The sequence below is a fragment of the Pieris brassicae genome, chromosome 6 (genome assembly GCF_905147105.1).
Source record: "Pieris brassicae chromosome 6, ilPieBrab1.1, whole genome shotgun sequence".
Classification (NCBI taxonomy): domain Eukaryota; kingdom Metazoa; phylum Arthropoda; class Insecta; order Lepidoptera; family Pieridae; genus Pieris; species Pieris brassicae.
In genome coordinates this window covers 13,426,019-13,452,585 of record NC_059670.1, presented here as the reverse complement: position 1 = coordinate 13,452,585, position 26,567 = coordinate 13,426,019, and the positions used below count along the sequence as shown (strand labels likewise).

General features: G+C 35.2%; 3 protein-coding genes across 3 annotated transcripts in view; 1 reads left to right on the top strand and 2 right to left on the bottom strand.

Annotated features, from left to right (window-relative positions):
- The window catches only part of LOC123710794 (ATP-dependent RNA helicase DHX30-like), a 36,738-nt gene extending 21,325 nt beyond the window's left edge, over positions 1-15,413 (top strand). The window contains exons 10-22 of the mRNA XM_045663008.1: positions 1,109-1,265; positions 2,257-2,416; positions 3,117-3,268; positions 4,143-4,306; positions 5,293-5,373; positions 6,451-6,523; positions 6,929-7,065; positions 7,370-7,558; positions 10,859-11,023; positions 12,233-12,434; positions 13,015-13,204; positions 14,171-14,241; positions 15,194-15,413. Coding sequence (XP_045518964.1) covers positions 1,109-1,265; positions 2,257-2,416; positions 3,117-3,268; positions 4,143-4,306; positions 5,293-5,373; positions 6,451-6,523; positions 6,929-7,065; positions 7,370-7,558; positions 10,859-11,023; positions 12,233-12,434; positions 13,015-13,204; positions 14,171-14,241; positions 15,194-15,401 — 1,949 coding nt within the window. The 3' untranslated portion in view covers positions 15,402-15,413. The remainder of the gene's footprint in view (positions 1-1,108; positions 1,266-2,256; positions 2,417-3,116; positions 3,269-4,142; positions 4,307-5,292; positions 5,374-6,450; positions 6,524-6,928; positions 7,066-7,369; positions 7,559-10,858; positions 11,024-12,232; positions 12,435-13,014; positions 13,205-14,170; positions 14,242-15,193) is intronic.
- Positions 15,414-15,768: 355 nt separating this feature from the next.
- Positions 15,769-17,483, bottom strand: LOC123710799 (ovalbumin-related protein X-like). Its single transcript, XM_045663013.1, has one exon. It carries the CDS (start codon positions 17,391-17,393, stop codon positions 16,263-16,265), a length of 1,131 nt encoding a protein of 376 aa, XP_045518969.1. The 5' UTR covers positions 17,394-17,483; the 3' UTR covers positions 15,769-16,262.
- A 4,474-nt stretch (positions 17,484-21,957) lies between these two features.
- On the bottom strand, positions 21,958-25,943 carry LOC123710798 (serine protease inhibitor-like). Its single transcript, XM_045663011.1, has one exon. The coding sequence runs from the start codon at positions 23,259-23,261 to the stop codon at positions 22,074-22,076; it is 1,188 nt and encodes a 395-aa protein (XP_045518967.1). The 5' UTR covers positions 23,262-25,943; the 3' UTR covers positions 21,958-22,073.
- Between the last annotated feature and the right edge of the window lie 624 nt (positions 25,944-26,567).

Here is a 26,567-nt window from a genome sequence, read left to right as displayed (position 1 = left end):
GTCAATAGATGGTGTTTTAGATACATTTTTTTACAATAAATTTTAACTCTGCCCATTGTGACGCACACACATGTTTGTTTCGCTTGGGTAATGCTAGACGCACTTGAATTACATTACCCTTTGGCAATTGTACTTATTAGTTATTCCCTCAATTTTATATTTTTAATTAATATTTATTTCGTATTACTACACCTTAATTTTACAACTATTATATACGACAAATACAATTACTAAACATAGCCAAATATGTAGATTCACATCTTATTAATAATAATATATATAGGACATTTAAATAAAATAAATATTATTTATTTATTTTGTATCCACCAGCTAATATAAATTATATTTACTAAACATATAGCTAAAGATGGAATATTATGTATGTATATACAAATAGATTTAAATAAATAAGGAAAAACCAATAAAAATATTCAATACGTAATACCTAATTCGGCTATGTTTTGTGATGTTGTGAAATGCACGGGAGCGTGTGTTTTTAAGTGTGCTCATGATGTACATACATCTTAACTAATCACATGATTATTAGTAAGTGTTTGTGCGTATTGTAATCTATTTTAAGGCAAAGTTTCAGTTACATTATCAGTATCTCATTATTCCATACAATGATTATCCTTATCCTTACAATTAACAACTATGTTTCATGTTAAGGATATATCGTGGTGAGGTATTCAGGGCTCATTATTTAAGATATAGTTGTGGAACAGCGGTCTCCGTTCTTTGTCTTACAGCTGGCGTGTAATCTCGTGAACCAAAGACTAATTAATGGTATTTATTATCTCAATATGAACACTGACTAACCCAAAGCTACGGAGCTTTATAATATTTCGTGTTAAAAAGTAATTTGGACTGATTATGGACTTGACAAATCATTATACATTTCAGATATATGACTTGTAACTTGAGAAATCTCCGCGTTATGGAAGGGAAATACCGCGTTATATGGCGCGTTAAAGGAGTACCCTGTTAAAGGATTACTGTATATATTTTTCAGTGATTTATTTAAGTTTTACAATAATTTAACACACAAAATAAAAGCCTAGTATTCAAAACAAATAAACGTTTTTTATTTTAAATAAAAAAATTACAGGACTCGAAGGATGTACCCACGTGATAATAGACGAGGCTCACGAACGGGATGTTAACACAGACATAACGTTGCTTTTATTGAAACGCGCACTCAAGATGAATCCTAAGCTTAAGATTGTTGTCATGAGCGCTACTTTGGACATCGAAGTTTTTACAAGGTATCGTGTATTTTTTTATAAAGTTACGTAAATTTAAATTCAAAATCATTTATTCATTTAGGTAACACAATGTACACTTATGAACGTCAATAAAGAAATACATATTAAATGCTTCTAATTTTACATTTCAATTCAAATCAAGGGCGTAGAACGGAAGAGAAGAACTGGTAATAAAATCTCCGCCACTCTTTTTAAACGCCAAGGTTTTTCTTTTACAAAATGTTTGTAAGGAGCTATTACTATTACACCAGGTTTCACATGACATTTAAGTTATTAATAATAAAAAAAATAAAAGGCATATCATAGCATATATATATACATATAGCATGGTGAAATAGGAGCACGCACGTTCTCGTGGGGACAACACGCAAATAAACATAAGCCGTATCTAAAATAAATGTAATTTGTTATCTGATTTATCCCATTTGGTTCAATCGTTTACACATGTTAGAGAGTTCATAGGTTTCGGCATCGGGCGTCGAGGCAGAATACGAAACACCACCCGTATCACCTCGCCCGACGGCCGTCGTTCCACAACTCAGAGTTTTTTTGCTGCGTACCACCATTATGTGGAACCAGCTACCCACTGAAGTATTTCTGAACGAATTCCACTTTGAGTCATTTAAGAAAGTCATAATAAATCATTGACCGAAAATAATCTCGCGTTAGGTTCATTTTCATGTGTAACAAGAGTTTTAGATGGGCGCCAATTCAAAAAAACAGATGACAAATGAATGCTATATACTACATTAGGTTACCAAAGAGTTCTAAAATTGAATTTCAAACAAAGTTTTCATAAGCAATGTTTCTAACTGGCCAGTTCTAAATGTTTTCAGTGTATCCACGTATCACAGTTTAACATCAGGTCAGCCTACCCGCACAGGTAGTTCGTAGAATTTATTTATTCTAAAAAAAATACGTACAATAAATTATTTTTTTTAATTAATTATATTATTGTTGGCTATAAATGAAATAAATTTTTACATTTTAGATATTTTGAAGACTGTCCATTAATAGAAGTCCCAGGTCGCACTTTTCCAGTAGAAGATAATTATTTGGATGATGTAGAGAAACAATTTAACATAAAACTGAAGAATGCCAGAGAAAATTGTACTAAAGAAGATGGCAAGCCGCTGATTAATTGTCAAGAGGTATTTCGGTTTAACCGATTTGAAAAAAATATGAATGTTGTTTACTTCCAAGATCGTGTAGCTGTCAAAGTTGTTCAGAATTTGTCAGATTAAATGTCATATCGTCGTAAATCCAGTCCAAGTTTCATCAAGGTTTTCTTGAGATATTTTCTTTTCCAGATATCGTCTATTTAAAGTTCTCGTATTTCTAAATTACTGTAACTTTTTGTTTAAAAACATTTTAATAAAAAAATTGCTTTATTTTATTATGTTTGACGTTTTTTTCTCAGAAAATTTATTCGAAATTATTATTACTTACGAATGTATTATGTAGCGAATAGTAATACTACCGAACCGTTTAAAAAAAAACATTTGGTTATCTATAAGTTGGTACTTATCAATGGCGCTACAACCTCTAAGATTTTTCTATCTGCTCTGTGATCATTTCTAATAGGCAAGTAGGTGGAAAGCCTTCTACACGCCGTCAACTTTCTGACTAAGGCATGCCGGTTTTCGTATCATGTTTTCCTTTACCGTACGAGCGAGTGTTAAATTCGCACATAGACAAACTATTTTTTCTGGGGACTTCAGAAATGATTGCATACTTCAGACTTCGAGTGGAAGATAGATGCGGCGCAAGCGTTCATCGTTTTATTAGACCTCGTCACGAATAAAAAGTGTAGAACGCTTTTTGGTTTTTTGAAAATTATAATAATTCTAGGTGGTAGAAGTCATAAAAGCAGTTGATAATACGAAGACGGAAGGCGCGATACTGGTGTTTCTCCCAGGTTGGGCTGAAATTAAAAAGTGCAAGGAATTGTTGGACCAGATCTATAATGATGGAACGCATCTTATATTGCCCGTGCATTCGAGGTTAGTATGCTAATTTTTTTAAATTTTTGGTTCATTTTCAATAATTGTTTGGCATATGTAATATCTCCTTTTTATTTATAGTATACTGTAATATATATATCTTTAAATCTTATTTATTTAGAATATAATATAAGTGTTATATTTTTAATACTCCATTATTTATAATTTGTTTTTATGCGTCAATCACTATATCTTTACTGAAGTATAAAAAATACGAACAGTCAATCTGTATATTATTTCAATGTGCTACAATTTTTTTAGGTCTAGGCCTCTGATTTCTGTATCTGTTTCGTGATCATTTCTAAGAGGGAAGTAGGTGATCAACCTTCTGTGCCTGACATGCATCGTCGACTTTTTGACTAAGGCAGTTTCGGCTCTCCCGTATATTAAAAAAAAAAAAATTGTCTCAAAACCCAATTTAGGGCTATAATTGCTTAAATGTTCATGGCAACTGATCAAAAGAGTCAGTCAGAATTTTTTATCAAGCAGGATCACTTTTACTAAAGTGATAACTGCAGCCTATGGACACCTGAAACCCTAGCGGGCTAACGGGATGCCGGCCTTTCAAGGAATGGTATCCTCTTTTCTTGAAGGTTCCTAAGATTACGAAGGTTCGGCAATACCTCTACTGGCATGCACAAAGAGGTGGTGCGCGGCAGAAAGTGCCTGAGCGAAAAAGTGCTGTGTGAAACACCAGGCGTAGAGATGGATAGGATGGAAATTTATAAAAGTTTATCATAGGTATTTAATGTAAAAAATTTTTTACTATAAATACCTATAAAAAATGCCATTTAAAGACCTGTCGCCATAACGAGTTTGAGATATAAACCGGTAAAATACCTACGCTCTTTAAAAGGCTTAATAATAATTACAGATTATCAACAGCAGATCAAACAAAAATGTTCAATAAACCACCGCCAGGCGTTAGAAAGATAGTTCTTTCCACAAATATAGCGGAAACATCGGTCACCATTCCCGATGTGGTTCACGTGATTGATACAGGCGCTCACAAAGAAAACAGAGTCAAACAGGGCACCGGTAAGTCGTTCATCGACATTCTGATTCGAAGGACCAAATTTTTTTAATGCCTATTCCATGAAGAACTGTGTTAATGAGTGTAAAATTTGTGATGTCATATTTTCTTGTGTCTTTGGTCAAAGACAAGTAGGTGATTAGCTTTCTGTGCTTAATACAGGACTGATTTTGAAGTCTAAGGGTGACGATAAGAAACTCCAGACGAGAATGTGACTTGAGAATCGTATTATAATCTTAGTCCCGTACATCTTACCATTGAGAGTTTTCAGGGGAGTTGTTCGGATTAATACCGGTAGCTGAGTATCATTATAAGACGACAAGGAAGAATACAAAATACCATTCGTATCACCTCTTCGTTCGCGTTCGAGCTTAAGTAATTCTGAACCTTGAAAGAAAACAATTTTTTAACCGGATTAAAGCTATTTGTATTATTATAAACTTATAATTATTTTACATAATTTAATCACCGTGACCACGCACGCTGTAAAGCACGCGAAACGTCGGAAAAATTTAAATTTAAAATTATGTAAAATAATTATAAGTTTATAACAATACAAATAGCTTTAATCCGGTTAAAAATTTGTTTTCTTTCAATGTGTAAAAGCTATGTTAACGAAAGACAATACTATATTTCTGAACCTATTCGACTTAGGGCTTAGAATTCTTGAAAAGCTAGCAACACACTCGCGAGACCTCTGGCATTGAGAACGTCCATGGTTGGAAATATCCCGTTAGATGAGTGTCCTGCCCGTTTGCCCCCTCTGTAAAAAATCTTTTTATATAAATAAGCTACTATTACAGATTACTTCAAAGCGGCAACATTTATATTACATACAAAATAAAAGTGTATGTAACAAATACAACACGAAAGTAATATTAAAATATTTATAAAAAGACTATTATAGACTGTTTCTTACAGTGTAGGAACGGAGACATTACAATTAGATACCAGTTAGTTCATAGATGTATTTTATTCTAAATATTTTTAGGGACAGCAAGCTTGGAAACAGTATGGGTGTCCAAAGCGGGGTCAAAACAACGCGCTGGGAGGGCGGGACGAGTTCAGCCAGGTTAATATTTAACATAATATATTTTTATTTTTTATTCAGAAATTGCTAAAGTGGACCAGTGTTGACCTAGTGGCTTCAGCGTGCGACTCTCATCCCTGAGGTCGTAGGTTCGATCCCCAGCTGTGCACCAATGGATTTTCTTTCTATATGCGTATTATCATTAGCTCGAACGGTGAAGGAAAACATCGTGAGGAAACTGGCTAGTCTTAGACAAAAAGTCGACGGCGTGCGTCAGGCAGAGAAGGCTGATCACTTACTTGTCTATTCGATATACAAATGATCATGAAACAGATCCAGAAATCTGAGGCCCAGACCTAAAAACGTTGTAGTGCCGTTGATTTTGTTTTATTCACAAATTGCACATAGAAATAATTCGACATTACGATCTAGCCTAATTTAAGACAAAAAAATCAGTCGCGCTACAACCTTTTTAGGTCTGGGCCTCAGATTTATGTATCTGTTTAATGATATTTTTTTGTTAATCTAACAGGCAAATAGGTGATCAGCCTCAAGCCGGTTTCCTCGCGATGTTTTCGTTCACCGTTCGACCAAATGTTAAATGCGCACATTGAAAGTCCATTCGTGCAAGGCCGAAGATCGAACCTACGACCTCAGGGATGAGAGTCGCACTTTTAAGCCACAATTTAAGATTAACATAATTTAATAAAAATGATATTTAACATAAGAAAGTGTCCAATAACACAGCTTTCAGTCTCTATATGTATTACAGAAATACATACATTATCCTTACAGACTATGCCAATACGATAATTTCGAGAAATATAAAATATAATATTAATCACATAATATACACAATATCGCTACTGTGAATTCAGTCTGCAAACATATAAATATGTCGATAGTTCCGACACTAACTTTATATGTCAAGTGCGAATGAAGTAATACAGTTTTTAATTTTCCATTTTTTTTTATCACCCTTATATCTTCAAGGAGGCCATCGATAAGTTTATAAACAAAAAAATACTAAATGTCTTACCCTGTCTGACTATACACAAAATTGATTTAATATATATTTTATTATTATTACATACATTTTACTGATATCTAAAATTTCAGGCTCCTGCTACAAACTGTATACAAAAGAGAAGGAGGCTGATTTGACACCTCACACGACTCCAGAAATATTAAGGTATTTTTTAAAATAAGCTTTTGCTGTGTTTTTCACGTCCTTTGGATTTCTTCTCCTTCGTGTACGTGTACGTCAAATTTAATGGTTTTACGTCTTTTACTTTTTCTTGTTGCTTTATTTACCCCCGAATGATATATTTCTTCAGAATTTTTAATATCCAGACAAGAATCTTGTACATATGTGGCTCAATCAACTTATGGAAATAGTCACGTGACCAAGAATACTAGATTTTCAATTACAATAGGGTTTAGCTTTTTGCAGATTAGCCTTGTTTAGAACCTACAGGTTCTAGGTAATGCATACTAAACTTAATAAAAACCAGTGTTACAACCTCTTGGTGGATCGTCTTGGTTGTTTTTACAAAATTTTAGCACTAAATAAATAACATGCGTTTACGGCTTTCAGGATACCATTAGACCAAACAGTGTTGGATTGTAAGACCTATGCACCGGATGAGAAAGTGGAAGATTTCCTCTCACAACTTCCGCAGCCTCCGAGCAAGGATTCATTACGATTCGCTGTCAATGACCTCATAGATTTAGGTAAACAATTATTCGTTCTAAGCAGTTCAATTTAACTGAAGCTCAAAGTCTGGAATTGTTTAAATCAATTTTTATTTAAAAGAGAGAATACTCAGCCCCCAAAGATGCCCCCTCCACCCTAAAATGGAGGTCTATGGGACTGCTGTTTATGGGTGTCCATTAGGCTCGTTCCCCCCTATTTAAAAAAAAACCAGTGGCAATACAGCTCTTCTGTAACGTATGCGATAAACCTTCCTGACGAAAGTGTGATTTTTAAATCTAAGCCCTATTTCCTCTTCCATAAGATTAGAATGTTGAATTCCAGGGGCTCTTTCAAAGACAGAGCAATTGACCCGTCTAGGAGTACTGGTGTCCCACCTGAACATATCTCCTCGTCTGGCCAGGGGCGTATTGCATTCGGCCATTGTTGGGAATGTCGTCGCTGCGGGGAATTTGGTCGCCCATTGTTCTGATAATGTCGAAGTTTTCGCGAATGCGGCGGACAGGAAAGATGGTTAGTATAATTCAAATATATGATGTATTAACAAAGAGGTTAATATATATGTCAGGGAATGCTCCGATCGAAATGTTCCGAGTCAATTGACCGTTGTATGTTATTCTTACTTCTGCTAATCATTGGGATTTTATTGTCTTTTGTTAACATAGCTTTTACACGTTGAATGAAAACCCCTTTTTTTACCGGATCGAAGCTATGTATTATTGACTATAAACTTGACCACGCACGCTGTAAAGCACGCGAGACGTCGGAAAAATTTAAATTTATGTAAGATAATTATAAGTTTATACATAGCTTCAATCCGGTAAAAAGTGTTTTCTTTCATTGAGGTTTTGTTTGTGTTACTTTTAAGATTTTTATTTTATTTTGATTTGTTTTGTTATTGTTGAAGTGTTTCTAATTCTGAATAACTTAACGAATAAAAGTACGACTATTGTTCGTATTGGTCGTACTAATCAGAAAGTACACGTGCGTGCCTCGAGTGTGGTCGAGGCGCCATCTTGACTTTTAGACAGTGCGTTTAAGAAAACGCGACACGCTTATATTTTATGATCGATCGATCTATGTATTTAGCAGATCGATAAAATAAATCGTTTTCATTTTTAATTGAAGATGATATTAATGTACATAATAAACTCTATATAACGACACTGAAGGGCACGAATGCCCTGCTTTTTTTTTGAAGAAGGAATCTCGCTGTTGGCCTTAAGGGCCTTTACAGCTCAGCTCGGGCTGTTTTGGCGAGCGTAGCTCGGCCAGAATGGCGTTTTATCCCGCGGCTAGCGCAAGGGCGTCTCCTGTGAGACTCGAACCTCGGCTTGGGCCGTCGCGGGGCGGTCAATCGCCTGAAGGGCAGGACGGAAGCTCACTGGAGTGAGCGAAGTGCGAAGTAAAGGTCCTCGCCTTCCCCGGTGAAGGCGGTTTTTTACCCTAATCTGTGATTGGCTATTTTTATTATTTTTGGCCGCGCGGGCGGCTTTTAATTTATCGTTTGATACGGCGATTGGATCATCCGGATCCATTAGTATGTGTCGGGGCCTCCTACGAGCCTTTTTTGTCGGGAAGGGGTAATAATTGATGCTATTACGCACCAGCGGATTGAGCCTTGTCAAAGTGGCGTGTGGACGCCAACTTCATCCATTGGGCTATGGTAGGGAGCTCCAGGTCGTGGTGGAGATCGACGTTTCTCACATAGAAGGGCGCACCGGTCGCGATTCTCATGAATCTCGGGATTTATTTGGAAGCCCCATTTCCGAAACCATTCGCCTAACGACGTGGTAGCGTCCTCTATCTTTGTGAGTGGTATAGAGAGCGGTGTCATCGGCATACAGGGCTAGCTCCATATTTGAAGCCCTAGGGATGTCGCCGGTATACAGCGTGAACAGAAGGGGCGAGAGGACCGAGCCCTGAGGGACTCCGGCCATGATGGGGCGAGGAGACGATAACGTTCCTTCTACGCGATAGCGCATTGAGCGGTCGGACAAGAAGTCGTGTACGATACGCACGAGTCTTAGTGGCACATTAAGGTGGTAGAGCTTGTAAACCAAGCCGTTGTGCCAGACCTTGTCGAAAGCTTTCGCTATATCGAAGAAGAGCGCACCCGTGGCTCTCGGTTTCAGGGAGCTATTCATCCCGGAGAGGATGTGCTCCGTGATTCGATGGACTTGATGAACGCACGAGTGGGCCGGCCTGAAGCCAAACTGCTCATCGGGAATGAGCCCCTTATCTAGGGCAAAGTCTAGGAGGCGCTTTTTAAGTACCTTCTCGTAAAGCTTGCTAAGCGTATTGAGAAGGCTGATGGGGCGGTAACTGGTGGGGTTGTTACGGGGTTTGCCTTGTTTTGTGAATACCAATGACAATGGCCTCTTTCCACTGCGCCGGGAAGGTGCAGTTTTCAAGGAGGCAGTTGAAAATGGACACTAGTAGGCATATCAGATGGGGCGGGAGGCACCGGAGGACCTTGTTCGAGATGGCGTCGAGACCTGGAGATTTACGAGGCAGTGAACTCTTTATTAGAGTTTTGACCTCGGCGATCGACGTAGGAGGGAGCGGCTCGGGAGGGAGGGGCAGTGCTACGATGCGTTCGACCTCGCGGTTCACGTGTTCGACGTGCGCCGGGTCGCTATGTTCGAGATACGGGGTGCACTGCACCACTAGGTTGACGGCTAAGCACTCGGCTTTTTCGTCGTCGTCGAATGCGTCAGGCAGATTTGGACGCTTGAGAGGGGGCATGGACGCCACCGTGTCGGTTTTAAGGGAACGCGCGAGAGACCAATAGGCCGTGTGCGAAGGTGACAATTCGCTGGTAAGACGGTCCCAGCGTTCGTTTCTAATTTTCCGCATGCGCTCTTTGACTTGGCGCTGCGAGGCGCGGAGTGCTCTGCTGTTTTCGTCGGTCGGTGCTCTGGCGAAGGCGCGAGTCGCCGCGTTCTTCTCGGTCAATAGACGCCTCGCGTCCGGGGGAAGCTCCCAGCGTTGAGCGAACTCATCTGGGACGACTCGGCGACCTTGGTCTGAATGTGATGAATGCCCTGCATTCCTATGCACAGTGCATTTTATGGTGTTATAAGAGATGTTGTTAAATGGAGAGAAGAAAAACGTATATATTACTCGCATGACTCCTACTTATTAGTCATGGTCAACAATAGTCTACACGTGTAAGCGATCCCAATTTGTAAACAAAATAACGAATTTCTCAGAAAGTTCGTATGCATGATGCCGACAGTCGAGTTTATTGCGGGCTTGGACTTAGCAATTTAAAAAGTAATTGATTACTCAATTGTTGTCGTGTTTGAGAATGGGTGGCTATGTAGAGTGTATCATTGTATGGAAGCCAAGCTAAACCAACCAAAGCTATTTGATTTCGTTGCTTTAGGAAGTTCGTCGTCGAGGGAGGGATGTACACACTGTACATTGTTTTTATTAAGTTTAACGATACGTTTTATAAAAAAACGAAAAGACCACGCTTTTACTTTTTCTTTTATGTTAATAAATAATTCCTCCCAATAAAGCCTAACTATAGTATATGAAATGAGTATTATTACTATGTTTGACTTACATATATACAATATTAATTTAATATTATTGCTGTAGTTGATTTCCTATAGTTCAAACTATTTGTATGACTTAAAACTTAGCGATTAAAAAGAGTGACGAAGAGTTTCGAGCCAGTTCTTCTTGCCTGCTCTTCGGCCTTACTACCAAACTGGTGGTAAATGTAAATTTAGAATTTGTCATTTGCTCACAACCTGCTAAGGCTGTATTTTTGGCCAAAAATATGATTTAGTATTTTTTCAGAGATTCGCAACATAAAGCGAAAATTTAGTTTGACGTCCGATCACGCGGCCTTACACTGGATTCAGGACTCCTTCGAGCAAAAGCTGGAGGAAGTTGGATGGAGAGAAGTGGATGGATGGTGCGACATGTACGGTTTGAGGAAAGACCGGCTGGCGTATGTTAAATGTGTGTTAAGTTATTTTGTAAATTTAAAACTACTTTAAAAACTATGAACATACATCGATTTCTAATTTTAGTATTTTTAAAAAAAATCTTATTAAGTGATTTAGAGAGCGTTCAAGCATGGGTCACGGGTCAAGGATTGCGTGATTACGTCACCCCCCATTACATATATTTAACGTCACGTTAACCCGTAATGTTTCTGTTTCCAATAGTAAAACGTTTCGTGGCCAACTCCAGTGACTCTTTAAACCTAAAACTCACCATTATGTGGTGTAAAGTACTGGAATGTACAAAATAATATTAACAATAACGTGTAATTCAATTTCCGCCCCGCATCGTAACATTTTACAAGAGGACAAAAAATGCATTACGTAATACTTGAACACTCCCTGTGTTCAAGTATTACGTAATGCATTTTTTTTCATAACGACGCAATTTAATTATAATAAAATAAATAGTTATACCAATAAAAAAGTAAATGGGTTGGGTTATATTAATGTTACAATTATGTATATTTTTTAATTTCTTTTAATGTACATATATATTGCGAGAGATACAGACTAAAGTCTTTCTACATTCCTATGCAGCCCGAAAAATATTTTAGCCGTTTGAACGTACTATTTCAAAGTTCAGAAAACTCTTTAAGAAATTGGTAGTTTCACTATTGAGTATTCCATCAGACAACTGAAAATTATTTAGTATTGTCTTTTATTAATATAACTTTTACACATTTAAAGAAACACTTTTACTTTTAAACGGATCGAAGAAAAGAACTAACTTTTCTTCGATCCGTTTTACGTTCCGACTCACGGTGGATCCTCTATTTTCATCAGTCATTTCTGCAAAAACCCGTCATCTTTTAGTCGATTTCAACTCCGGGGAAATAAATACAGATAACACAACTTTCTCTACATCTGTAATACTTTTTGACATTCAACACCTTTTGTCTTCAGTCACTGTGACCACGCACGGTATAAAGCACGAGAAACGTCGGAAAATATAAAATCATCTACAATAATTATAAGTTTATAATAATGCATAGCTAATAATAAGTGGAATTTGACCGGACCCTAAAGTTCGAAGTTTAGCATTCTTGGAATAGATTAGTTTTATTAATTACAAAATCATACTGGTTGATAAAAAAAATACAAAATTACAAAAAAAAAATAGAAAAGATTAGGAGTTTCAACAAATATATGTTTTTTCTTCCAGCACTCTCAACCCTACACTTGGAGCACTTACTTAAATGTGGTATGTTAGAGAAAAATCCAGAAGTAGAGGATCTAAATAGATATTCGAATATAGACGAGATGACGTCAGCGATACTATTATCCGGATCTAATACAATACTTTTCACAAAGAAAATGGTGAAAACTAAAGGGAAATTGAAGACAGCGGTGGAATTGTTTACAAGGTAAAAGTTTATATAATCCACATAGTAATGAGTGAGTACACAATCAGTTACGTCAAATTAACGTGTAAATGTCAAAATATTAAAAATTCATAATTTATGACGGCAGAGCAATCTGAACACCGGAGCTTTTTACGCAACTTATACACCTCAATGATCGGTATCTTCTTTCATAAGAACTTTCTCCTGACAATAACAAACACAATAAAAAAAGAATTAGCGAAATTGGTCCAGTCGTTCACGCGTGATGCTGCGACTCATTTATATATATATTTTTTAGTAATCATAAGAATGAAATATACAGTATTTATAATTTTCTTAATATACATAGTAATCATAAAAGTAATTAAAAATTAATAAAAAGAAGATTAAAACAAATTTAAAAAGTTTGGTCCCTATGCTGTACCTTTAACGCTGCAGCATTTCCCGCTGTATTGCGATACTTATTCGTTGAGCGAGGAAAACACCAGCTCTGGTCACCGGTACTATCTACCAGGCGCTTATTAAGGATTTTAATTACACATACATATATACATTCCCTGTTGTTATTTTTTTTGTTAAAAAGGAATGTATGTTTTTCCAGTTTAGGCGAACGCGCCCATATAGGCGGCGAAAGTATTAACTACGGAATAACTAAGCGCAAACACAATAGCAATTTACTGACTTATTTCGGAGGATATCATTCGATTGAACGCCGAGCGCTGGTCGTTCATAAGACGACTTTGATATCACCCTTGACTGCTCTACTCTTCTCTATGGGAGACGTCCAAAAGGTATGTTTTGACTTTGTTTTTTTTTTAATAGTGTAATGATAGTATTGTCTTTTATTAAAATAACTTTTACACATTTAAAGAAAACACTTTTTTAACGGATTGAAGATCGAGGACACCGTGAGTCATTTTTAGTCGATACCAACTCCGGGGAAATAAATACAGATAACACAACTTTCTCTACATCTGTAATACTTTTTGACATTCATGACACCTTTTGTCTTCAGTCACCGTGACCACGCACGCTATAAAGCACGCGAAACATCGAAAAAAATTAAAATTATGTAAATAATTATAAGTTTATAACAATAATACATAGCTACAATCCGGTAAAACGTGTTTTTTTTAAATTTTGTAATGAAATGACATTTCATTAATTTGAATTTGACGCGCTTTGTCTTTTATGTTGTCTGTGGAAGTTGCTAGGCGACGCATCGGAGTGACGCGCGATGTAATCACATGGATGGATGGACGTTCAGATCATTTTATTGTTATAAATAAAACTTGTGGAGAGATAAGTTAAAGGATATAATTGTGAAGCGATATTAGCGAACTTCAAATGTCGTTTCTTTTTTCATTTTCATAGTTAAACAATAATTGATGTAATATTTTAAAGGCGTGATAAATAAAACAAAATCTTGTTATTTGAGAAACAATTTGTGGATTATTTTGATAATCCTCACAATATATCTTATATATGTATAACTAATAGTAAAATAAAAAAATGTGTGCGTGTACTAGTGTACAAAGGTAAGAAGTGAAACTTCTTTGTGACCTTATTTTTCGAAAAATGATATACTATATGCAACTTTACAGAAATTGGTTAAATAAAGTTAAATTAGATAAAGGTTTTTACTATCATAGATAATGAATACAAATAATACAATTATTTCATTAATTGTAATAGAGTTATTACTATCTTTGTTATCGTTACTATATATTATATTTCCAATATTTCTCATTTTTCAGAAAGTCAGCGTAGAAGACACGACAGATTTGTATTTGCCAAAACACAGACTAACAATCGAAGTGCCGACAAGGTAAGATTAATTTTGGGACTTTGCAAAAAAAAGTACGTATTTTGACGATCGCTTTTCAGTACGTAACTCTTGAACGTAACGTACGCAATACTTAAACGCTTCCTTCGTTCAAGTATTACGTACGTACGTAAATTTTTGGAGATTCTTGACACCCCCCACCCCCTCATGAAACGAGCCGTAACGTTTTCTGTATCCAATAGCAAAACGTGACCACCCCCAGTGAGTCTTTACACCTAAAACTTACCATTATGTGGTGTAAAGCACTGGAAAGTGGATTTTATTAATGATAACGCGTAATCAATCTCCGCCCCGCATCGTAACGTTTTACAAGAGCATAAAAAATTCGTTATGTAATACTTAAACGCTCCCTAACCATTGAAAGTATTGAAAGTATAAGCCGTTTTCTTACGATGTTTTCCTTCAACGTTCGAGGCAATGTTTAGTTAGAAGAAAGTCCATCGGTGCACAGCCGGGGATCGGACATACGACCCCTGGGATGACAGTCGTACACTAAAGCCATTAGACCAACACGACTCCAGTTATTTTACAAATACATTACAACCGTACTGTTTATATAGTTTTTTTTAAATATCAAATATATATCAAAGTTCAGGTTTAGTATAGATAGGTGATTTCCCATGCCTGTGTCACTGAAAACCAAAAATCAGCAGAATGTCAAATGCTGGCAACGCACTAGCAAGCACTCTGGCATTGAGTGTCCATGGGCAGTGGTATCACTTAACATCAGGTCAGCCTCCTGCCCGTTTGTCCCATGTTCTATAAAAAAAGCATTATTTCGCCGGGAATCAACTCATGAAAATTCTTACTCCATATTTATATCCGAGCTTCTGAATGCCTTATGTAAAAATCGAAGTGTCAATAATCAAATTACTTTTCAATTGTCAAAATGACAACTGACATAGTGTGATATATTTAACCTGTATTTTTTCAGCCAAGCAGATCACATACTACGTCTAAGAGAAATGTTATGGAACTCTTTCGAATACTACATTGAGAGAAATATCAACGGAATTGCCTTCGAGGAGTTCACGAAGACGTCCGCATTCAAAAATACACTTATGAAGATTGTAGCCAGTGTATTAGTTGAAGGAAATAGCGAATATGTTGAGAAATATATAAATAATACTGATTTTAGATAATAAAAATGCCATTCAAAAGTGTTTATAAGTCATTATCTCTATATATATAAAATCCTCGTGTCACAATGTTCGTTCCCATACTCCTCCGAAACGGCTCGACCGATGCTTATATATTTTTTTTGAATATACAGTAAGTCTAGGAATCGGCTTCTATCTATCTTCCGAACCCCTAAGTGTTAAGGGGTGTCTACCACAATTTTTTAAAATATTTTTAGACTGTTTTTTTTTTAATTTTATTATTTTATGATACATCATACAAAAATACATACAACCCTTAATTGTCATCACTCTACGATGAAGACCTATTTTTTATTATAGTACATAGGTTATTTTTATTAGGCTAAAAAAATAATATACATGGCAAAACGACGTTTGCTGGATCAGATAGTTTATTTATAAAACGGTGGCGGGAAAGCCATGATCTTGGCCTAAGATTTCTGTATGTTTTGTGATCATTTATAAACTTTATTTCTACTAACTACAAATCTAGTTTACTGTTTTTTTCTTTGACTACCCATGTATGTACTTTTCGTATCACTCAGTATGACTACTGTGGAATGGAAGCTTATTATTATTAGCCTTCTGTGCCTCCACACATTTGACATTTTGAGTCTAAGGCATGCCTGTTTCCCTGCGATATTTTACTTGTTGATCAGTCTGAAACCGTATTTATATAGGTTTGCAATAAAATAAAGGTAACACAAATTCTTAAATTATATTTAAGTTGATTTATCTCAACAGTTTTTAATGCCAAAAATTAATTAAAAGATTGCTCACGCATCTTGCTTCTGAGTATAGGTAAAACGAGTTTCAACTAAAATCCAAGTTATTGTTTTATGGTCTGATCATTAATCCAAAACGTTACGACAGCATAGGTCGCGTGAAAATTCCGCTAACTACACATGTTTTTGTAGTTTTCTCTACAATCACATATACAAATGGACGATCCGCTACGAAGATCTTGGCGGGAACCAATTGTAATTGATTATTCATACCAGATTCAATAAGTTCCAAATCAACTTTATGTACCAATTTGGAAACATAAAAATTGTTTGACGTTTCATTAAACCTCGCGAATCGTGTAAAAACATCTAAACCCATCTGACTCAATGGTTTATTTAAAATTAAATTTGATCTTATTTTAAATCTTGGTATTGAAACTGACACGATCTTCTTTTTTTCCATTTCCAGCTCACGTAGAACATCGTCAATTGATGTTCTAATGAAACCGCCATATAAATTATCTAGAGAAACATTTTTGTTGGGAAGAATCACAATCAGGGATATATTATTTTCTGTATAAGGCATCTCAATTACTTCGGATCTTATGGAATCTATTTTTGAATAAAGAAATTGTCCAGTTTGCTGCATCATATTCACTTCTTTTATATCATTGGGGCTCACGTAAAATGGCCGATTTGTTGTCCTGTCCTTACTAAAAGGCGATTCGAAGAGACCACTAAACTTGATGACACATGTCAATATCACATTTGCGTCTGTAAAATCAGTATCGTTTAATACACTATTGGTTTTGATTCCAGCGTCGGATATAATTGTATTCGCAACCAACGCAGCCGTGTCTGATTCTCTAAAATCAAGCTTTACTGCTAAAATATCGAAGGGATCAGTCAGTTTGTTTTCAAATTGTTTCGAAATTGTATTATTCATATGGTAATATAAATTATTCTTGCTTTGAACAATGGTGTTGTTTAATAAATTCTGAGTCAAACTCTTATAGGCATCTGTTATTCTTACGTCGTTGTTGGGGAGGCGCAGAACGTTATACAGCTGCGTTTTACTCACATTTGTGGTGCCGGTGGTCAACCCCGTAAGAACACTCCACACTCCGAACGGCGATATTAATGTATTGTGTATTTCTTGATGCGTAAAATACATTAACTCTATGCCGAAGATGTTCACTCTTTTATTAAAATCAATAAAATTTTGTGCCCGACTTCCTATTATAAAACAAAACACGACAAGTAAATACATTTTGTTGATTCAATGGCGACTGACCGACCATCACTTTTAAAACCTGTTTTCACGCTCAACGTGGAGGATAATATTGTAATAATAATAAATGTTAGTAATTCCCAACTTTGATAAAGTCATTTTCCTAGAATGTTAATTGATTACTGTAAAGGCTGAGTAATGTTTGTGGCAATATATTGAATAAGCTATTTCGAGGTTATAAAACACGTTTTAAGTATATTTAAATATCTGTTAAGTGCCACGGTTTTAGAAATGTAAACGACATTATGACTTCCTTTGCTCTATAATTTTGATAGGCGCAATAAAATGTTCTGTAGGAAATGCGAAATTGTTTATTATTTACCTGAGAAACAAGACTTGTTATAAAAATAATTAACAACACAATAAAGTCTGCCCGTGTTTGGGTTGTGGGACTTAAAACAATAACAACGATCCGATGTATTTTTACTGTTTAAAGTCTGTAAAATTAAAAATACGCTAATACGGGATAATTCATTAATCCAACTTATGCTGAAATCTGAGTCGGTACGAGACCTGGGTTGTAACGCCACCGGATTATTGTTATTATTTTTATTGTATGTTATTACAAAATAATAACAAACTCAATATAACTTCATGTCATCAAATAATTGATAAAAAGCACTAAAGTGCCATCGAAGAATTACCAAGTTATTTGTTAGTTTTATATTGTTCACTAAACAATGAAAGCCTTTTGCTGAAGTATATTTTTTAGAAATAGCTGACACAAGACATAAATAAAAAATGTTGTCAGATTTTGAGATGAAATTTGACATTGCAGTATGTTCACATTTACTGACTGTAAGCAAAATACATCGTGCAGAATCACATCAAATATTTCCGTTCTTAATTACCAACCACCAATTACAAACATTTTGATTCAACAAAAATGTTGATCGAAAAACGTGTGACTACAAGCCGGTTTTAAAAGATGACTAAAATCGTTGTATTGTTTCGATAAAACTCAATGTCGTGGTCACGCTATTATAGTGTTATGCTAAGATCCCACAGGTTTGTTATTATTACTTTTGAAACATTCAATAATTTCATTTATTTTCATTCATTTAAATAAATTATTATAACTTGTGTAACCGTAAAAATTAAAAATGCATCACTATCCAAAAATGTATTTTTTTATACTCACTTACGCCGCTGGCTTTGCGATCCAAAGGGTCTTGGAGTCCGAAATGAGAATCTTCCAGCGCTCTCTGTTCTATGGTACCTCCCTCCAACTGCTGGCTTTCAACTGCAGCAGGTCCTACTCCACTCTGGCTATCCACCAGAACCTAGGCCGACCAACTGTTTTCCAATCACGAGGCTGGCTCAGGTATGCTTTCTTCACCTCCCGATCTTGCCCCATACGCTCAAGGTTTTTATACTCAATAAAATTATTTATATTACTACTGTAACAAAAACACAGAGCACACTAAATGCGGCTAAGTAAGTCTAATGCGCGCTAAAAAAATAAAAAAAACTAACATACTAATATTATAAAGCGTTTGCGTTAAGATAAAAATAATTGCTGATTTGTCGGATGAAAGATACTCCTTATTGAGAGCTTCTATTAGCTATGTGCGTTCCGATTATCAATAAAACTTACCCAAAAATAATCTACGCAACCAAGTAATGATCATGTACCTCGCGGGATTTATTATGTGCACGACGAGACTCAATACACGCGAGTATGATCGCGACGAACACCTAGTAAAGTACAATAAAATAATGGTGGGAGATGGGCGGATGACAACATCAAAACGGCTGGCTCGAGCTGCATGGAGTTTGCCTATGACAGAGATACCAGGAGATTCTTGGAGGAGACCTTCAACTGCGAAGGCGGTACAGATAAAAATTTGCAACTAATTTAGTGTAATATATTTACTTTAAAAAAATTATAATAGGATTAAGTTTACTTTATTTTGATTTTGCAAAAAAATAAAAGGCTTATTATTATTATGAATCCCAAAAGTGTGGCCGTAGCACAACACTGATGTCATTTACGTGGGAAGTAAATTGTAAAAACTTCAATATTATTGTTACCACTTATATAATTGTTTATGCAGTACTTAATTTACCTAGTAATTTTAGGCTTAGAAGTCCGCTCTTATCACCTCGAAGTCCGTCATTCCACAACTGAGCGTTTTTTAAGCCAGATTTTGCCGCGCATTTCCACTATTTGGAACCACTACCACTGATGTATTTCCGAAACAATTCGACTTAGGGTTCTACAAGAAAAAAGCTTACCAATTCTTATAAGTCCGGCCAGGCACTCGTGAGCCCCCTACGCGTTATAACGGATAAGCGTGTCGACTTTTAACTGACATGTACGGTAATAATGTACAGCGCGATGAATACGAAGGATTATTAATTTATTAACTTTCTCGATTTTACCAAAGAGCGTAAAATGTACTATAAACACACGGATAATGTATATCACGATTTCTTATAATTTGGAAAAGACATTCTTTAAATTACTATAGATTTAAACGCTAATTTGTTAGATTACGAGCTACTGTCCCTTATGATCACGGCTCCTATAATGCAATTGTAATGTCTAGTTATGGAATTTGTACTAACTAAGATTGTATATTTTGTTAACGTAGGCATACTTAATTTTATGTGTGAGACGTTTTTCTAAATCGTCGGAGTTATAGCCAAAGGACTTTTTATTCAACATTTACATTACATAGCATACAATTATTTAAAACTTTTGTTTAATGCGGGTTGATAATAAATAGTGTATATTTTTACATTATTTAAAACATCCACACTGATTCAGGAACCGTAAATGTTGGTCCCTCGAGCCGTACAAAAATAACGTAATATATTTATAAGTTAAATGCTTTAAACAAATAATATTGTCAAGCTAGTATAATTATAAATATATTATTACTAATAACCCACTTAAATAATATTGCATAGTAGATCGTACTGGAGGTAAGGTAAGGATCGCGCTTGCGATCATTCTGGATCTTTATTGGCGAATTAATATGTTGCGTTGATCAGTTTACAGGAAAAAAATCTATTGAAAAATCTGTGGCGCCACACGTTTTTATTTAGGTCTAGGCTGCAGATTTCTGTATCTGTTTTATGATCGTTTGCCAATCTAATAGCCAGGTGATCAGCCTCCTGTTGCTGAGACAAGCCGTCGACTTTTCGGGTCTAAGGCTGATTTCCTTACGATGTTTTCCTTCACCGTTCAAGCGGATGGTTAATGCGCACATAGAAAGAATGTCCATTGGTGCACAGCTGGGAATCGAAAGATGTAGCGATGACACGACCGCAGGGATGAGAGCTGCTCGCTGAAGCTACTGCACCAACACTGCTGAAAAAGTTCTATTTAAACACCTCAAATAGTGTACCATACTTGTTATCACAGTTGCATATACATAAAGTAAAAATCTGTTATAACGACATCGAAGGCAGTATTTCTTTGGTCTCATAGTTGGTCTTAAAAACCGATAGTCGTAACAGCCAATGACGTTGTTTTTAAGTACCTAATACAATAGAATTCAGCCGGGACCTTTTATTTTGGTTAATATAACCGGTATGTTGTTCAAAGCGATGTCGTCGTATATATATATATTTATATGTATCTGTCTACAGTATATGACATGAATAAGATGGTAGATAATTAAGGATTGAATCGTTTTGTCAAGAACGTACACAAAGATAAAGTATCGAAGAAGAAGAATGGCATTAATCATAAAAACCAAATCAGTATTATTGCTGTCATAACATAATCACTCTTTCGTCACTTTTTAGCTAATTGTATTTACGCTGATATGAAAAGAGACAGATTTAGTTAAAATGATTTATTTCCTTACAGATTTAAATGAAGTTAATAAGGATTTTGGTAAATATAAAACTCGTCTACCACTTTTTTATAATTTAATAAATTGGCTGGATTATTAAGGCAATATATTTTGTTAATTGTATGTGTCACATGTCTCCAATTTTGATTATTTTTTTCAGTTTTGTGATAAGAGATTTAAGTTCATTTATAAAAAAAAGATCTCTGAAACACTATATATATTTTGACCTCGGCAATAGTTAAACAGAAAAAACTCGGTATTCACAAAGCACTACATATGCCTAGTACATAACGCATTTGTAATTCAATGTCATGGTGACTAAACACATGACAATAATGGTCATTTACAACATAAAGTTACTTTTATCGTTTACAAATTTAACACGGCTTGCAAATTGTGTTTAATCTATTTATTTAATTATTAAAGTATACCATATAATGCATTCTCTACAGTATTCAGTCATTTTGCTTTTGACGAGTCATTTGAAAAAATCTATTCACCTAATACTAATAAGCGTTTATTCTGTTTTCACGAATAATTCTAATGAGAGGTACCTGAACTCCTTAAGTTGTTTTTCAAACGGATTTAAACGATAAATGTCCAAAACATTCATCGATTTAAAATAATCCTTAAACAATTGAAATGTCGATTAAAAACAAATAATTATGTATTTTGAAGCAAATAATATGATGGAAATAGGTATCATTAACGATTCAACGCAATTAAACACAGTATAGTATTAAACTTATTTAATCAGTCATTTATAAGTATAAAATAGTGAAGCTTCTCTCTGAATAGTTTTACGAATATTTAAGCCACCACTCAGCCTCAGTTTTATTTCTTCAATAATTTATACAATTTGTGGCACCGCGTACACACCAGTAAATAATATTAGACCAGTCGTTCGATCCGTGATGACAAAAACGAATTCCTTGTTCGCTTCAAACCTCTGTCCTAGAATTCGGTCTTCTAAACCAACGACAGTAGATGCTGCGGCCACAGTACCTTCTTCGGTCACTTCAATTTCAACACTTTGCACTGTTTTAGAAATATATAGGGGACTGTCAGATACACCTGGCAACTCCGCCTTGTCAGCTTCAAAAATCCGTTGAATTCCTGAGTATTGTAAGGGTGGTATTAAATCTGCTTGCGTGGATATCTTAAATCTTGGTATATAGCAATCTATCTCCGGTAATTCACCATATTTGAAGTCTGTCATCCAGTTTAATGGCTGGCTCGCTAGGTTGTCCAACAGGGCCTTTATCGGCATCCCGTCGAATGGCAGAAGAATCAACATTGAAAACTGTTCCTTCTTGCCATATGTCATTTCCAATATTTGAGCACGGATTTGATTTGAATCTCCGAAGTTATGAGCTGCCTTATGATACATCATGTTGACTGAACCAATTGTCTTTCCTTGCCAATTATAAAACGCTTCCTCTTTCGTCTGAGTAGGGTCAAAGGGATACGTCCAGCTTGCTTTAAAGTACAAAGCGTCCACTAATATCATCCGTAAATTCTCCAAGTGCTTGGGTTGCACGGCATTGCGTATTTTTCCTTCTGTTGCTACGCATATGTAGTAATTTATATCCTGCGCGAGTAGTGTTGTATTAGTCGGATCAACAAAGTACACTTCATTATTATAATAATTTGCTGAATCACAAAACTCCTTGTGTATCTTTAAGTTCTTGTCGGAGAACATAGCTGATTGTCCTTTAAGCGTGACATCTCTATCTGAATTCTTTAATAGATTTGCCACAGCAGCGTGCAGTGCCTGAGTTGATCGTAGGTCGTTTGGCAGCCGCAACTCTCTCATTAACTCCAGAAAAGTCTCCCCAGCCGATCCTTCAGCTAGCAGAGAGAATATGCTCCATACAGATAGAGGTGAGATGGCCACATTGTTTTCACCAAAACTCTCTTGAAAAGCATAAACATTGTTTAGTAGTTTTAATGAAAATTCGTTGATCGGTGTGAAGTTGACACCAGGGTTGGTAGGTGTCGCAACCACGATGCTAACTAAACAAATAATCTTCCACATCACGCGGCTTGATAGGACAAAGTTTGAAGCAATACTAGTATTGCAAGCGGTGCCTTTATCAATTTCAATGGAATCTCACGGATACAATGAGATTCGCTGTGTGTGTTGTATACGGGAACCCATATCGTAATCAATTTGACGCACGATTCAATAAAGCAATTAAAAAGTTCCATTAAGGTTCTAGTCACGTTGAGCTTAAGGTTTTAATATCGTTATAAGGTAATAAACGTTTATATTAAACATTTGTTAATTGGCCTATTTGGCAAGCGTTTGGCTGAACTTTTCCTAACAGATACTAAAATGATAACACAGTTATATATTTTAATTGTATTGTGCTTACGCATGGCCCTTAAGTTTCGAATAATATTATGTATATTTATATTCAATAAAATAATAATACGATTTTAATTACTGATTTTATTTTCTAGTTAACCTTGTCCAGTTCATACAATTGAATATTTCCTGCTTTTTATAAAATACGCGAAAAAATTGTGGTTACTATATTCAACTATAGGTAAAACAAATATCTCGTGGAAATGTTTAGTATATAATTAAATTGTATAAACAGGAAATTATTCAGGAAATAAACTTATAAAGTATTTATTTAAAAACGTGTGTAACACCATAGTTAGATTATTTATCTATTATTCGGTCTGTATCTTCGTATTAATGTTAAATTGTGCCCTGCGAATTTACCTGAAAGATCACAAGCAGAAGTGTTATTCACTTACACATAGTAAGTTAATTATTATTATGAATTAAATTGAATTTTATTAAAGTTTGCAGTGCAGTCGTTCGGAAGTTATACGCGTACGGACTCAACTTACAATCGTACATCAGTGATTATAACAGAAATAATAAATTCCGGGGTCAAAGTGTCTCCAAAACGCGGCAGTTAGTTTAGTAGGGATTTCATTTTCTCGTTGACTATATTGTAAGGTATATGAGTAGTAGCCAAAATCACATTCAAAACAAAACAGTCGCATATCCGATCCAGATAACCCTCAAGATATAATGTAGTAATTATTTTTCGCTTGGAAGACGTTGATAAGGTATTTTATGTACGAGCAGTTTAAAGCTTAAAGGTTATTAATAATTATTTTTCTCACAAAAACTTACAAACATTGTGTACAAAATAAAGTAACAGTTATTTATAATAGAAAGAAAAGCTTTTGTGAGATCGATGCCTGTTAAAGGTAGGAGTACCTTACAGGTAATCAGGCCTCTACCACTTCGAATTGCCAGAAGGTCTTAAAAAGTAGTGTAAATTGATGGTTTATTTTAATTTTATATTTAGTTTTATTTCCTTAAATTCCGTTTCGTAGTACATATTGTATTAGGGTAACAAAACGAGTATTAAATGTCAAAAATAAATTGTATTTTGATAGACGGGAGTCATTAGTTAGTTGTCAATCCTGTTTCTAAATCTTACGATTAGAGAACTGTCACCCGTAGCGCAGTCAAAAACACGGAATAATACTGAAATTGTAATTACTCAATTCAAAATAACTTTATTCATATAGGTACACTTATGAATGTCAACAGAAAAAATGTTAAATTGAAAAATTTACATTTACTACCAGTTCCCAAGAAACTCTCCGCCGCTCTTTTTAATAGCTAAGTTTTGAGTCATACAAATTGTTTGAAATGGAGCAAATTAATCCTAACGGTAAGGATCATTGAAATAGTCGTCAAATTTATAAAAAAAGCTTTATTGATTAATTGACGTTTACCGAGAGTATTGAATTTATTCAGTGATAATTCGCTTGGGAGTTTGTTGTAAAAACGAATACAATTTCCATACAAGAAGTGGTTTATGTTCAACTGGTTAGATTAGATTTGTTCTGTTTCGAGTTCAATTAAAAATTATTTACGGTATACATCCGCAATGAAACGCGTTTCGGACGTTCGTACGTAATATTCTTTAAGTTACACAATCCCCTTGCATTGTCCGTAAAAGAGAGGTCACTTCGTACAAATCGCGCGTTTTCCACTTGAACTATTACTATGTACGGAACTGAGACATTATCGTAAGATTTGCTTTTTACATTGTTTTTAAAGGAATAAAAAGGTCTTGCATATTCCACACCAACTTATAGGGTCAATTCAAACCCCGGGGGGTTGAAAAATAAAATATCTTGTCATAAGTTATGAGAGTTGTTACATCTGGCATAGGACAATACACGTTTCACGAGGCTGACGGCCAACCTCCAGTAATAGAGAAGTAGTAAAGAAGAAGAGGCACAGAAAATATAAAATAACCAAGTAGCGCTAATAATTTGAAGAGGATAAATATGGTTTAAGTTAATTATTTATTTATAACATTCAATAATTTCTTTTTTAATTTGTATTTATTATTCTGTAGGTATATTTAGGTATATTTGCGTTTCTCATTAAGAGTTTTAAGAGCATTCACTTAGAAGATGAAATAAATATATACTAACTAAATACGATACGATACGAAGGTGATACGGATGGTATTTTGTATTCTGCCTTGACATCCGATAATGAAACTCAGCGGCTGATATTAGTCCGAACAACTCCTCTGAACGCTCCCCATGGCAAATGCCGTAGAAGATGCAGAGAGAACATCTCCACGCAGTTACACGAATAGCTGGCAAGCTCCCACAAGTCTCAACTCCAAAACAAGTGAAGTTGTCAGAGAATGAAGTTGAAGACTGACTGTCAGTTGTTTCTCTTTACGACGCAAATGAACAATTATTATTTTGTTTATTTTAACCGCATAGTTAGACTAGTATAGCATTATATTTAGTATTTTCCTTAAACAAATCCAATTACTATTAATGTATTGGTATCTGTAGCACGAATGTAGAACATTTAAATCGTATAATCGTGGAAACTAATTAGTTTAGGTATTATGATAATTGGTGGTTTCTTATTATTAATTGTCTTTGTCATTAGTTTGTTTAGTAAGCATTCAAAACGTTGGTTAAAATTAACAAGATCACTTAAATTAATAGCGAAAAAGTTCAGGTTAGGTTAATCACCACCACTATGTGCACACTGAAGTATTTCCAAAACAAATCGACTTAGGGTCCTTTAAGAAAAGAGCTTAAGAAGTCTTAAAAGACAAGCACGCACTTGCGAGCCCTTTGGCAATGTATGTGCTATGGTTCACTTAACATCAGGTGAGCCTCGTGTCCGTTTGCCTCCTATTACATAAAATAAAAACTTTTCAGTGTACTTAGCGCATTATTGTCCAGTTAAAAAATAATTAAATACATAATTTTTATTCAGAGCTATAACCACGAAATACATTTTGATAAATTCTCATAAATTAGCAGT

Excerpts from the sequence above, each read along its gene's own strand:
- LOC123710799 (XM_045663013.1), bottom strand. The coding sequence starts at position 17,393 with ATGTATTTACTTGTCGTGTTTTGTTTTATAATAGGAAGTCGGGCACAA.
- LOC123710798 (XM_045663011.1), bottom strand. The coding sequence starts at position 23,261 with ATGTGGAAGATTATTTGTTTAGTTAGCATCGTGGTTGCGACACCTACC.